This window comes from Barbus barbus (genome assembly GCF_936440315.1).
Source record: "Barbus barbus genome assembly, chromosome: 16".
In the NCBI taxonomy this organism is placed as follows: Eukaryota; Metazoa; Chordata; class Actinopteri; order Cypriniformes; family Cyprinidae; genus Barbus; species Barbus barbus.
Genome location: NC_136744.1, coordinates 13183627 through 13198006, shown reverse-complemented (window position 1 = coordinate 13198006; position 14380 = coordinate 13183627). Strand labels below are relative to the sequence as shown.

General features: G+C 38.3%; 1 protein-coding gene across 1 annotated transcript in view; it reads left to right on the top strand.

The window, feature by feature from the left end:
* Positions 1–11387, top strand: part of LOC306882173 (protein FAM204A-like) — a gene marked incomplete at both ends in the record, with an annotated part of 29974 nt that extends 18587 nt beyond the window's left edge. The window contains one exon of the mRNA XM_079436647.1: positions 11346–11387. Within this exon, the coding sequence (XP_079292773.1) occupies positions 11346–11387 (42 nt within the window). The remainder of the gene's footprint in view (positions 1–11345) is intronic.
* Positions 11388–14380: the final 2993 nt, after the last annotated feature.

Here is a 14380-nt window from a genome sequence, read left to right as displayed (position 1 = left end):
ACCTTGACCCGTGTTGATTTGTTGTGAAGTGCTGAGGAAAACTCTTGATGCACATGTTGAAACACTTAAGGGGGGAAAACGGTTATTGTTAGGAAAAGAATAACTTAAAAAATCTGTGAAACCAATCCTGTTAGATGCTTGAACGTGGCTACGGTGCATTGAAATCCAGGGTTTTGCCGAGAAGGAGACATTCGGACATGGTAATCCCTCTTCACTAGAAACCTGCCTCACTTGAGGAAAAGAACATGTAAACAGAAATACAACAAGTGGAACCTTGAGGACAAAATCGCAGCTGAGATTCCCTAGATAAGCGGTTTAGCATGTCGAACAGTGTGATTAACACCAATCCGTTTGGGAGAAGAATAAAATTTAGCTTCGTACCAATTAAACGTTTTGTCGTGTTTGGGTTCGACCACTGCTAGTGTTCTTTCACTGTAAGACAGGAAAAGAGGAGCTGTCTGTGAGGATGTTGATATTTTCCTCCGCTGATTTAACGACCTGCTTAATTCCCCCATATTCGCAGCCCTCACAGATGTTTTGCAGTTTTAATTAGTGTAATCATCGCTCTTGAGAGAGGCCAGGAGGTCACTCAGCGGGCCTTGTTTGTCAAGATGCTCATAATAATAACACAAAAGACGTGTCATTTATTCTGTCGCTGCGTTCATTAAATAATTATATGTGTCAAGACAAAAGATTCTTAATCAGTCAAGAGAAGAAAAAATAGGCTCATTATGGAGTCAAATGAACCTCCATGCTCAAGAAAATGACTGTTTATGTTACTTTAGTGCCAGTTTTTCAAAAGCATTAGATGGATTTTTTTTAAATTGTCTGCACATTTTGGATGATGAGGGCAGAACTATTCAGAAATGTAGGCTACTACAGATAAAGAGTTCAGTACCTGTGTTTTATGGATATATTTGTAGAGTTTGCATAAATAACTATATTTTTATGTCTCTTCAGTGACCATTTGTTTAATACACAATAAACTGCAATGCCAGTGGAGGCCAAATTATGAACATTTGTTAAATATTGATAAATTCCCACAGCAGCTTGCAAAAATGAGATGGTATTATATTTGAAAGTTTTTGTTAGCCATCTAGATTACTTTATGCTCTGGTAACGAGGACAAGTGGAGAATACACATTGGTCTGATTTAAAAAAAAAAAAAAAAAAAAAAAGTACAAATGCGATTTCTGTATAATTAAAACTAAGCTGTGCTTTGGCTGAATATTGATATGCCAACATGTGAAACCGAAAATTGTATTTTACTTTGAAAGCACTTTAATTGTACTTATTATCATCTAAAAATAACTCTTGAAACAACCTGGAAATTAACTTCCAATTAAAATCATGGTATCTTTAAATGAAATAAATGTTCCCTAGAACAAATATGCTGAATGCGCAGACATAATGCTCTCTCATCATTAAAAAATAATGACATATTGCGTGTTATCAGAATTAATTATTAATTAATCTTCATGAATATTACACAGCTCTTTTTAGGGAGATTAGTCAATGCACACGAATGCAATATAATCTGTGAAACTAGAGCAAAAGTACTGCATTTCAATATCTTTTGAAACACTAGTTGACCCACAATTTAAAGAAATAAGGTTTCATTTTAAGGTTTTTTACATCCATTTTAACCACAAAAACTTATTGTGACCCTGTGAGAACGGCCATAGAGTCTCTCAATGGTCAACTAGAGAAATGCTCCTGTCTTACAAATGGACACTAAGCTCTCGCAAAAGCCTTCAGGGGATCTGCCCAAATCATCTTAAGTGACGTAATTACCATTAGCTTGATTTGTCTTTGTAGCCGGGTACGGTGAAGTGAATGCTGCTGCGGAAGCCCAATGAAACCTTTAGCCTTTTTCATTGGAGATTCAGTGTCTGCTTGTAGACAAAAGGTATTCCTTTCCCAAGCTAATAATTACAAAAGTTAGCTTGATTAGAAATAACTCATTAACTGGCCACGTTGTCCTAGCAACTTGAATGTTTTGGCAGGGTCGCATACTGAAATAGCCTTTGATGATGAAAAAGATGCCATCAAACAGGTTTAAAGCAAGTCGGGAGAAACAAAGAAAAGGGGAAAAAAAAATGCTTGGCAAAACAAATTCGGACAGGCCGGTGTATCAGCAAGTTCTAATGAATGTCTGAAAATTACACTTGGCAGCAAGCGAAAGAATTTAACGTGCATGTATTATAATCAACTGGGTCATTAAATTTGCTGGAGTAGCTGTAAGTCTGTGGCGGTGTTGTGTAGCCGCGCTCCTCCGAGTTATGGCAGTGTCAGTGTTTTCATGTCGAGGGCTGAGCTTACTTTCAGCGTAGACTTGATGAGTGTTGAACCAATTTGTCTCCGAACCCTTAGGAACTTTGCACAACTCTCTAAAGTAATTCCTTCACTTCTGGCTGCCTAAAACCTTGTCCCAGCACAAACAATAGCAATGTTTTGTAAAAGCCATTCTAAAACCTCTGCCAAGCATAATTTATCATTTGAATGACAATAGGCCACTTAACACAGCTTAAATTATTTCTTTGCATTATCAGCTACTTGACTGGATATGTGTTGTAACTGCACACTATCATTAACTGCAGAGTTTATGAGGTAGTCCCTTATCAAAGGCTCTGCACCACAAGTTTGGGTAGGAACTATGCTGAACTTTCTGTTTTCTCTCTGAGGTAGAAACTGAATAACACAAATCACATATTTCATGGTGTGAAAGAGCTGGTCCTGAGGGAATGGGTCGTAATTTAGTTGTTTTGAATATTTGCAATCATTTGTGCAACTCGGATTGCTTAATTCACGTGTCGCAGTCATTATTTTAAATAAAAAGTCTTGCAGATGCAGGTGTATCTGTGAATATTCAACCTGATCGTTACAAAAGAAAGGTTTTTGATTTCTAAAAGAATAGTTCAGCTGAAAATGAAAATTCTGTCTTTTAATCACCCTCATGTCGAACCGTGTTCATTTTTATGAATTTTTTTGGATTAAGTTGTTTTTGTCTTTTGACAAAAGCATTTTTCATTCATCTTCATTAATTTCAGTCAATTTTACTGAAATGCTCCCTTCTGTCCTAGTCGCTCTTTTGCAATTAAAGTGCATGGTGTCTGTGGTTCTCCCTGACTTCTATCCACTTGATGATGATTTTTAATTTTTTTATTCTTTAACTATTTCATTAAATCGTGCATTCTTTTTTGAGATAAATATATATTTCAGTTTTAATAGTTTTTTTTTTTTGGAAAGAAAAGTATTATATGAAGACACAGTTGAGCTCAAAAGTTAACATACACCTTGTATGTAAGTATCTGCAATATGATAATTATTTTACCAAACTAAGAGGATCATATACAATGCATGTTATTTTTTATTTAGTATTGACCTGAATAAGATTTTTCACTTAAAAGATGTTTACATACAGTATAGTCCACAAGAGAAAATAAATTGCATTTATAAAAAATGACCCCATTCAAAAGATTACATACACTTGATTCTTAATGTGAATGAACCACAGCTGTGTTTTTTTTTTTCTCTTTTGTGATAGTTGTTCATGAGTCCCTTGTTTGTCCTGAACCGTTAAACTGCCTGCTGTTCTTCAGAAAAATCCTTTAGGTCCCACAAATTCTCTGGTTTTCCAGCATTTTTGTGTATTTGAACCCTTTCCAACGTTGACTGTATGATTTTGAGATCCATCTTTTCACACGGAGGACTGAGGGACTCATATGCAACTATTACAGAAGGTTCAAAAACTCACTGATGCTCCAGAAAGAAACACAATGCATTAAGAGCCGGGGGTGCAAACTTTTTAAATTTGAAGATCAGGGCTAAATTTAACTTATTTAGCCCCCACCCCCGGCTCTTTTGACCTCAACTATATTTGTATACTGGACAAAATGGAATTTCACAAAAGTATTATAGGCAGAATTGGTGCTCGAGACATTTATTCATTCAAATCAGCATACTAGATTGATTTCTAAAGGATCATGTGAGTAATAGTTGCTGAAAATTCAGGCTTACCATCACAGGAATCCTTTTTTTTTTTTTAATGATATATTAATTGGCTATAGTAAAATAGAAAAAAGCTTTTCAATGGTAACAATATGTCACTATATTACACTCTTTGCTGTATTTTTAGGAAATAAATACAGCCTTGGTGAGCATAAGAAACTTATTTTAAAAACATGAAAAAAATCAGTCACACTTTATTTTAAGGTCGATTCTTGCTATTAACAAACCATTAACTGCGACTTTTGCCTCAATATACTCCTAATTTGCTGCTTATTAATAGGTAGTAAGGTAGTTGGTAAGTTTAGGTATTGGATAGGATTAGGGATGTAGAATATGGCCATGCAGAATATGTGCTTCATAAGTACTAATAAACAGCCAATATGTTAATAATATGCATGATAATAAGCAAGTAGTTAATAATCAGAATCGGCCCCTATACTAAAGTGTTACCAAAAAATCTTACCAAACCCTAAACTTTTGAGGGCAATGTAGCTCAGGTAAATATATTGTATTATTTTATTATTTTTGTATTATTTAGTTTATATATTGTATATATTTTTATTTCCCCAAAATCTGACCATTTAAAAACATATACAGTCTGCGTAGCTAAAATCAACAGTCACGAATTCAAAGTTATGGCTTGGTGTCCTTAAACTAAGTATTTCCAGCTTAGGACTTATTAAAAGTCCAATGACAGATGCGCGGGCACAGAAACGGGCCTATTTCATCAGCTTTGCTATAACTGATATAATGCATGCCTGCATTAATCCTTTTAGAGGAAAAAGTGGACTAATGAAGTTCTCGGTTCTCTAAACTAAGCTTGTTCACAAACAAACTAGAAGGCTGAATGCTAAATATCTGACGTCATGAGGCTTAACAGCATTAGGCCTCTGCTGTGTATGCAGGAACCAGTACCGGCGCTCTGCTCCGCCATTCTTTTGGAAAGCCCAGATTTAATTAGTGCATAAATCCCCTGAAAAAATCATGAATTTGCCTTGCCCCCTCGTTGCAAGTGACTCGGGCAGTGGTGTGAGGCTTGCAGGTCGTCCCAATAAAGCAGGGTCATGCATGCGAACGCTCACACATGCACGCACACACATTCAAAGTAAGAAAGATAAAAGAAACAACTGTTTATGTAAATAAGGGCTGTGTGTTTACTTGACAGAAGAATGGCAGGGCCCTGGTCTCCCCGTTCAGCTTAGCGAGTCCCAGCCAAAGGGGACCTCTCACCAGCAACTCCAGCCTTATTAAACTGATTACCAACTCCAACTAATTAATCAGAAACGAGGAGGGAGCAGTGTTCGTCGCTCCCAGACTCCCCCCTTTCTCTCTTTCTCTCCGTCTCCTGGTCCAAACCCCCCTCTTCCTCTTTTCTCAGCTCCCCTTTTCTCTCGTCTCTTTCCTCGGCTGTGATTGAAGTAGGGGAACGGTTATTTTTAATGCATCATCAGAACTGGTGGGATGGGAGGACGAGTAGTAATTACCTTACACAAACATGGTTGAGATTGCCTGTGAAGCCACCTCTTTATTTTAGCTGGTGAGGAAAGAAGCGGGTAGAAGGGGGGAGGAAGGGAAAAGGGCCGCATAATTACTTCAAAACAGAAGTACAAGTGTGCCTCTTCAAGAGGATGTTGATTCTTTTATTTGAAAACACATTTCCTTAAATGGATAGTTCACCCAAAAATGAAAATTGTCATCATTTATTCACCCTCCACTTGTTCTGATCATGTATGAGTTTCTTACTTCCGTTGAACACAAAATAAGTTATTTTGAAGAATGTTGGTAACCAAACAGTTGACATAGTATATTTTTCCATACTATGAAAGTCAGTGACTACCGTCAACTATTACCAACATTCTTCAAAATAATCTTGTGTTCAACTGCTGAAAGAAATTTGTACAAGTTTGGAACAAGTGGAGGGTGAATAAATGATCACACAATGTTAATTTTTGGGTGAACTATCCTAAGCGAACACATCAAATGACCTGTAACTTTCAGAATTAATTAAAGGGGTAGTTCACCCAAAAATAAATGTTCTGTTATCATTTGCTCAAATGCATATGACTTTGTGTTCTTATGTTGAACACAAAAAGAGACATTTTGTAATAAAAAAGCAAAAGCACCTTAGCAAAAGTAAAAATTGTAAGATGTTACAAAAATTTTCCATTTGAGTTCCATTTTTATATATATATATATATATATATATATATATATATATATATATATATATATATATGTGTGTGTTTGTGTGAAGAGTTCATTTGCAAAAAAATAAAAAATTACTCAATTTTTAGCTATTTTCAAAAATCGTGTTATTCCAATTATTTTGATTAGGTAAAAAACAATACAGCTAACTAACACAATAAAAACATGATAACATAATAAAAACATGATTTTTGAAAATAAAAAACAGAGTTGCAATTAAACTTCATATATATACAGTATATATATAGAGTAGGGGTGTAACCCCGGCATCCTGGCCAAATTTGCCCATTGGCCTCTGATCATCATGGCCTCCTAACCATCCCCATATCTACTGATTGGCTTCATCACTGTCTCCTCTCCACCAATAAGCTGGTGTGTGGTGGGCGTTCTGGCGCACTATGGCTGCCGTCGCATCATCCAGGTGGATGCTGCACACTGGTGGTGGATGAGGAGATACCCCCTTACTATGTAAAGCGCTTTGAGTGCCTTGAAAAGCGCTATATAAATGTAACAAATTATTATTATTATTATTATATATATATATATATATATATATATATATACTGTATATACTGAACAAACAGCTGAAGTAAGTGGAGCAGAGACTGACACGGAAGAGAAGAAATCATTGAATAAATAAAGTCCTTATTTTTGTTTTCTTTGCGCACAAAGTATTATCGTAACTTCATAACATTACGGTTGAACCACTGCAGATGTCACATGAACTATTTTAACGACGACCTTACAACCTTTCTGGGCCTTGAACGTGTCAGTTCCATTGCTGTCTATGCAGGGTTAGAAAGCTCTCGGATTTCATCAAAAATATCTTAATTTGTGTTCCGAAAATGAACGTTGGTCTTACGGGTTTGGAACGACATGAGGGTAATTAATGACAGAATTTTTATTTTTGATTGAACTAACTCTTTAATTATCTTCATGATGCAAATTCTTAAAAATTTCTCCTTGTGTGTTTCACAGAAGAAAGGTTTTAAATGACATGAAGGTGAGTAAATAATGGTGCTAATTTCATTTTAGGGTGACTCATTTATTCCTTTAATATTGGTATGCATCCTGGCACCATTTGTTTCTTTTTGTAAACTGCGACAATTTTAAAAAACACACAAACACTACAGCATGCTCTTCCAATATTCCCTAAGTTCCAAACCCTCCGAACAGAGTGAGATGCCATTGTCAGTGTGTTTTTCCAACATGTTTCTCCAGAGACCAGACTAACACAGTCTTTTCTTCGAGCAGCCAATCTCTTAAAATGCCAAGTGTAACTAGGTGCCCTACTGTTCCTAATTAAAGCATGATTAAAGAGCAAAATGAAGGATTCCACAAAAGATTCTCTCTCCCTCTTTCTCTTTCTCTGTCTCCGTCTCTCTCTCTTCAAGGAGTTCAGATTAATCCCCATTGGATGTAGTCGAACCATTTATGCATTCCTCTTCTTCTGTTTATCAAATAAACCCAAGTAATTAGAGACTTTAGATAAGTAGGCTAAATGGATGCCCACCCTGTGTTATCCAAGGCGCTCTATCCTGATAGGAATTCTAGTGTGTTTGGTTAATATCTGCTGTTATCCTTGTTGGAGAACAATGCCTATGTGTCTGGCATCTGTTATTATGCTCACTGGGGTTTCTTTGACCTTAACAGACGGGATAGTCTGATTATACAAACCACTATTCTGAACGTTACACACTGACAGCACACTTTCATTTGGATGGAATGGAAGAATATACATTACCCGTCAAAAGTTTGAAGTAATTAGGATTGTTTAAATGTTTTTTGAAAGAAGTCTCTTAAGTTCACCGAGGCTGCATTTATTTGATACAGTAAAAATACAGTAAAAACTGTACACTTTTGAAATATTATTACTTTTTTCTTTCAATTTTGATGTATTTTAAAATGTAATCTATTCCTGTGATGACAAAGCTGAATTTTCAGCATCATTACTCCAGTCTTTGATGTCATATGATCCTTCAGAAATCCAAAATATTTAATTGTCTTGGTCAGCAAGACTCCTATCAAAAACTTTTTAAAAAAGAGATATAAAAGAAAGAGCTTTTTACTGGACAAATGCATGACAGCGGCTTTTTCCCACAGCTTGAACATGTTGAGAAGAAAAGGTGTGCTCTTACCAGATGAAGCTGGTGTCTCTGTGAAGATCACAAACCAGACGTTTTTGTTCAAGTCTTCATTGTGGTTTGATTTTCCAGCTTCAAACTGAATACCATTACGCCTGAGAATGTGGAAAACCCCTTGAAAACATCTAAGCGTTAGAGTACCTGAGTTGGGCCTGTTGGCAACCCTTATGCTTAACAAAAAGAGGATTAGTTGTCCGTACTTTAGTCAGCCATAGAAAGTGAAACCAAATGAAGCCAGAGCTTTCCTTTCTGATACTGGTGCTATAATAGCATTTGTATCATTCTCCCGTATTACTTACAGTTCACTAGACACGCACTTTAGTGATATTGAGTGGTTTGAAAGGAAGAAAAGAAATCAATATTAGCAAATCAGCCTCTCATCTCCACATGCTAATCTCTCAAATCCTTTTTGAAAATAGACATGTTTAAAAGAGAATCAAATGTGTTTAATTGATTGCCCAGTGAGCTTGTTTCGTCATAGGAAAGGAGGATGCTAAATCAGATCATCGCATTGTGTTTGTTTATGTAAGGACTCAGAATTGACAGCTTGCTGTTGTTGAATTTGGCTTATCCTCCGAGGATATCCGTTGTATTCCTTTTCATTTACAGTAAGAACAGGCTGGCTACGATCTTGTCTATCCCTTAAGAGATACCTGATATAAAATGCTTGGATAAAGATGACAAACATGTCTAAGATTAAGATTCCTCATTTGGCATGAATTAAAAGCACTCATTAGCATATCTCCTAACTGTCCAGTCGTCCAAAACCACGCGATTCATTTCTTGATGAAATCCTTGAAGTTAATAGCCTCCTTGTGTTGAATAAACAGAATTTAGTAGGTCAAAATATGATTATGCGCTGTTAAAGTGTTAAGCTCTCTTCTATTTCAACAGATCTTTGTATAAATTATGCTAATTATGTTAGCTATTCTCAGCTGATTGGCCTCCAAATCATTTAAAAACGATCTGCGTTCTGAATTGAATTATGCATTCAAATTTAGCAATGATCTTTTGGGTGTACTTCGTATATTTGGAACATTAAAGCAGCCTTATTCCAATTTTTCCATATGATTGGTATTTAATAGTATTCTCTGAACAATCCTCTGTCTGATGTCTTTGCTCAAACCATGTAAGAGTCTTTGCTAATTAGATCAAGAATTAAAGTAATTAGCTCTCAGAAGTTTTTGCCGGTTTCCTCTGACCATGGTAGCTATTTCAAATGGTCATTTTAATTCTCTCTTTCTCTCCCTCCTTCCTCTTTTTCCATGTTTTGCATTATAAAACAGCGGTGGGAAGAATGACAAACACAGTTAATCTCTTGCTCACTGGCAATGCATTACAAAAGGCCTAAGATAGGATTCAGCTCCAGCAGAGTAAACACTCACAATTCAGCAATTGTCCATTACGTCTAAATGCGAATGATAACAAGCCTCATTAATTTAACTGCGAGAATAAGTGGGGTAATACGTATCAAAATTAATAATTGGCCACCAATGTAAATGCAACTGGCATTTTCCAAATTCTGGATGTAGCTAACACAAGTTTTTTTCCCTTTCCAATCATAGGGATAGGTTTAGTCATGGATGGCTCTTTTAATTTGTTTACCACCTTCTCTTCTTTTTCCCAGAAAACTGATCAAGAAGCCATTTAATTGCTGGAAGAAAAGGAATCACCTCCACCCTTCTCGTTTTGTTGCCAAGTCTGCTGCAAGGAACATGAAATATCTCACCACTTGTTTGTTGTAAGTCCTTGTAAGGAGAAAATCAGGTCAAATATAATGAAGGGCTTGTTAAAGGCCGCCCAGAATTCTCTCCTGACGACACTTATTTTGATTAGCTCTCAAAAAATCTCGGCTCTCAGAAGAACTCGCTCACAACTCTAATCCATTCTGGGTTAAAGCTGGAATAGCGAATTTAATGAGCAACGTTTAAACACTTCAAAACACTGATGAGCTGAACTGTAGCATTGAATTTACACAGAATCAACATCAAATCAATACTATCAGACGTTTTTGGTCTGATGAATTCTCTCTTCGCTCTTCCTGTAGGCCTACTCATTAATCTGGGTGACTTGCATCTTGTTGTGAAAGTGCGGATGTCGCTGCGGTAAGTGCATGTGAAAGGTGCATTTCTGGAAACACACCTGAGTGTGTGTGACAGGCAGGAGCTCCGGGGAGACAGACGGAGAGAGGACAGGCTCAGGCATGCCCCTCATCATCTGGCAGGAGACGCAGACACTCCGCTTTTTAAAAATGGATGGTAATTTAATTAACTCTTTCCTCCCCACAGGCTGCTCTGCACAGATGGAGCTAAAGTGAGGGCGAGGGCAGAGGACTTACTGTTGTTTTCTGCTGTTGTTGCCAAGGGTTGGACAGTGTGAAAGTTGCTATGTGGACTATAAGCAGTGCCGATTATGACTAGTCAGTCCCGGGTGATATCGAGAGACACAAAACTCCTGGGGGAGATCAGAAAAGAAGATGTGTTAACATAGCTTTAGCAGTCAGTGCGTCTCTGTCAAAGTACTACGGAGGAAAAACAAAAACAGCTGTCGTGGTAGTTTAATGCTGGCTGCTCAAACTTAGTTGCTGTTTTTCCCTATGGGTAAAATGTAGATTTTTAAAAAAGGGTTATTTATATGAAATTATTGGCAATTCTTAAGTGTTTGTATGCAAACATGAGAGAAATAATAGTTGGTGAAACTATATTCATGATTAAAGGAACTGGGAACCCCAAAATTAATTTTTGCTTTCATTTATTCACTATTTTTCTACAAATTTACAATACCATTAAAATTGCTCATGCTGCACCTTCGGTGTTGGTCCGGTCTTCTGTTAGGGAAGCAGACTTCACACAAAGGATTAATACAAAGTAGTGATGTTTATTGACAGCAGAGCAAATTAAACGGATGATGAGACGGTGAGTATGGAATGCAGATATACTTCGGATGAAGAGATGAGTGGATAACTTGACTGACTTGTCTTGACAGGAACTCGTGGACGAAGAGAGGACCACACACCTCACTGTTTGAAGACAGCTTTCTTGACTGGAGAACCAGGAACCAGGAGACAGACAAACACAATGCTTGGAGAGATCACAAGAGGTAAGTACGCAGGTAGGTAACAGGTAAGTCGCTGAGATAGCATACAGGATTCCACTTCGTAGAAACGAGACCGGACGATTGAGTACAGTGAGGTGTGTGGCTTTATGGTGAGGGGTGATGAGTTTCACTGGAAGGGAGTGAGTCCAGTAGAAGCTTGTCGAAGGGAATTTTGGGCGTACTTCTCCATACTTCGAGGGCTAGCTTGATTGCCAGAAGTTCCCGATTGCCGATGTCATAATTTCTCTCCGCCGGGCTGAGTTTCTTGGAAAAGAAGGCACATGGAGTCCCCTGCTGCTGAGAGAGAAATGCTCCTAGCCCTGAAGTGGAGGCGTCGACCTCTACAATAAAGGGTCTTTGGGGAACTGGATGCACGAGGATTGGAGCATGGGTGAAGGCTTCCTTCAACTTCTCAAAGGCTTCGGTTGTGGCTGGTGTCCAGGACAGAGACTTGGGCCTACTGCGTAGAAAGTTGGTATGGGGACTGGTTATGGCACTGTAACCTTGGATGAATCTTCTATACAAATTGGCAAAACCTAGAAATCGTTCGAGTTCCTTAATACTGGTAGGTACTGGCCAGGCCCGGATAGCATCCACCTTCCCCTTGTCCATTCGGATGCCACCACTGTTGATGAAATATCCCAAGAACTGTACTGAGGGTTGATGGAATGAACATTTCTCGGCTTTGAGGAACAGATGGAACTCCTTCAGACGTTGTAAGACCTCCGCAACGTGGTGGCGATGTTCGGCCAAGCTCCGAGAGTAAATGAGGATGTCCTCGATGTACACTAGGACAAACCGGTGTAGATACTCTCGGAGCACCTCGTGTATGAAATCCTGGAATACGGAGGGGGCGTTGACAAGGCCATACGGCATAACCAAATATTCATAGTGGCCGGTGGGTGTTACAAAGGCTGTCTTTCACTCGTCCCCCTCACGTATCCGGATGAGGTTATACGCGCTGCGGAGGTCTAACTTCGTGAAAATGGTGGCACCACGAAGATGTTCTAGGGCAGCTGGGACGAGAGGAAGAGGGTAACGGAATTTAACTGTTATGTTGTTTAGTGCCCGGTAATCGATGCAAGGCCGCAAGCCTCCGTCCTTCTTGGCCACAAAGAAAAAACTCGAAGCAGCAGGGGAGGTGGAAGGGTGGATGTAGCCTTGCTTAAGAGCCTCACTAACATACTCCTCCATGGCCTTCTGTTCTGGAAGTGACAGGGGGTAGATTCTACTCTCGGACACTGGCTCACCTGGTATGAGATCGATCACGCAGTCCCATGGTAATTGAGAGGCCGCCTTCAGGCAGAATACGTCTCCGAAGGGGGCATAACAGGGGTGGGTATGTCGACGGATTGCTTCCCAACTGGACTCTCTATGGACGTTGAATTCACTGGGATTGCCTGAACAGGTCGGTTGAGTGGTTGCGGGATTCCAGGGAAACAGTCTGGGAAACAGTGATGGCCCCACTTCAGGACTTATCCGGTGCGCCAATAGATCTGTGGTTCATGTTGTACAAACCATGGACGCTCGAGAATGATGTCGGTGTGCGCTCCCTCCAGAACCAGTAGGTGAATGCTCTCCTCGTGTAACTGACCTATTCTTAATTGAACGGGACCGGCGCTGAATCTGACTGTGCTTCGTCTGATGGTTATCGAGTGGATTTGGTAGACTGTTTGGTTGGCAATGGTCGAGAGCTTGAGTTGGCGGCAGAGGCTCCCTGATATGAAGTTCCCGGCGGACCCAGAATCAAGGAGGGCCTGGACTGGAATGGATATGTTGGGGGTAGTAAGCATGACTACAGTTGTGAGCGGCTTCATATTTTGAGTGATGGGTTGAATGACACTCACCAAAAGTTGAGAAGGGCGAACAGGGCATGTGGATCTTATATGCCCACTATTTCCACAATACAGGCACAATCCATTCCTCAGTCGCCTCTGCCGCTCAGAGTCAGACAGATGAATGTTGTCAGTTTGCATGGGTTCATGGACAGGTTCTGGAGGGAGAACAGATTGTGTGCAGGTGTGCTTCATTAGAATTCCGGTGATGGTGTTCGCTGTGATTGGCTAGTTTGGGAGCCTGGTCGATCTGTGACAGAAACACAGAAAGGCATAAATTTGTCCAATGAGTCAAAGGGGACCATTCTTCTGACATAAGAATTCTCTTCTGCTCACTAAGCCTGCATTTATTTGATCCAAAATAGTAATAAGCAAAAGCAGTAATATTGTGAAATATTTTTACTATTTAAAACAACTGCTTTCTATTTGAATGTATTTTAAAATCTAATTTATTCCTGTGATCAAAGTTAAATTTTCAGCATCATTAGTCCAGTCTTCAGTGTCACATGATCATTCAGAAATCATTCTAATATGCTGATTTGCTGTTCATGAATGTTTATTTTCATTATTATTATTATTATTATTATTATCAATATTTAAAACAAATTTTTTTCAGGATACTTTGATGAATAGAAAGATCCAAAGATCATCATTTATCTTAAAAATTATCTTAAATAAAAAGCTTTTGTAACATTATACACTATACCATTCAAAAGCAAAAGATGATAGACATTTATAATGTTACAAAAGATTTCTATTTCAGATAAATGCTTTTCTTCTGAACTTTATTTTAGGGTATCTTAACTAGTTGCTTATTAGCATACATATTACTAGAATATTAGCCATTTATTAGTACTAATTAAGCCCATATTAATGCCTTATTCTACATGACCTTATTCTACATCCCTAATCCTACCCAATACCTAAACTTAACAACTACCTTGCTAACTATTAATAAGCAGCAAATGTGGAACTTATTGAGGGAAAAGTCGTAGTTAATAGTGAATAAGTGTTCCCTTTTCTAAAGTGTTACCAGAAAGTCATAAAGCTTTGGAATGGCATGGAACCTGAGCCTACATTTCGTATTGA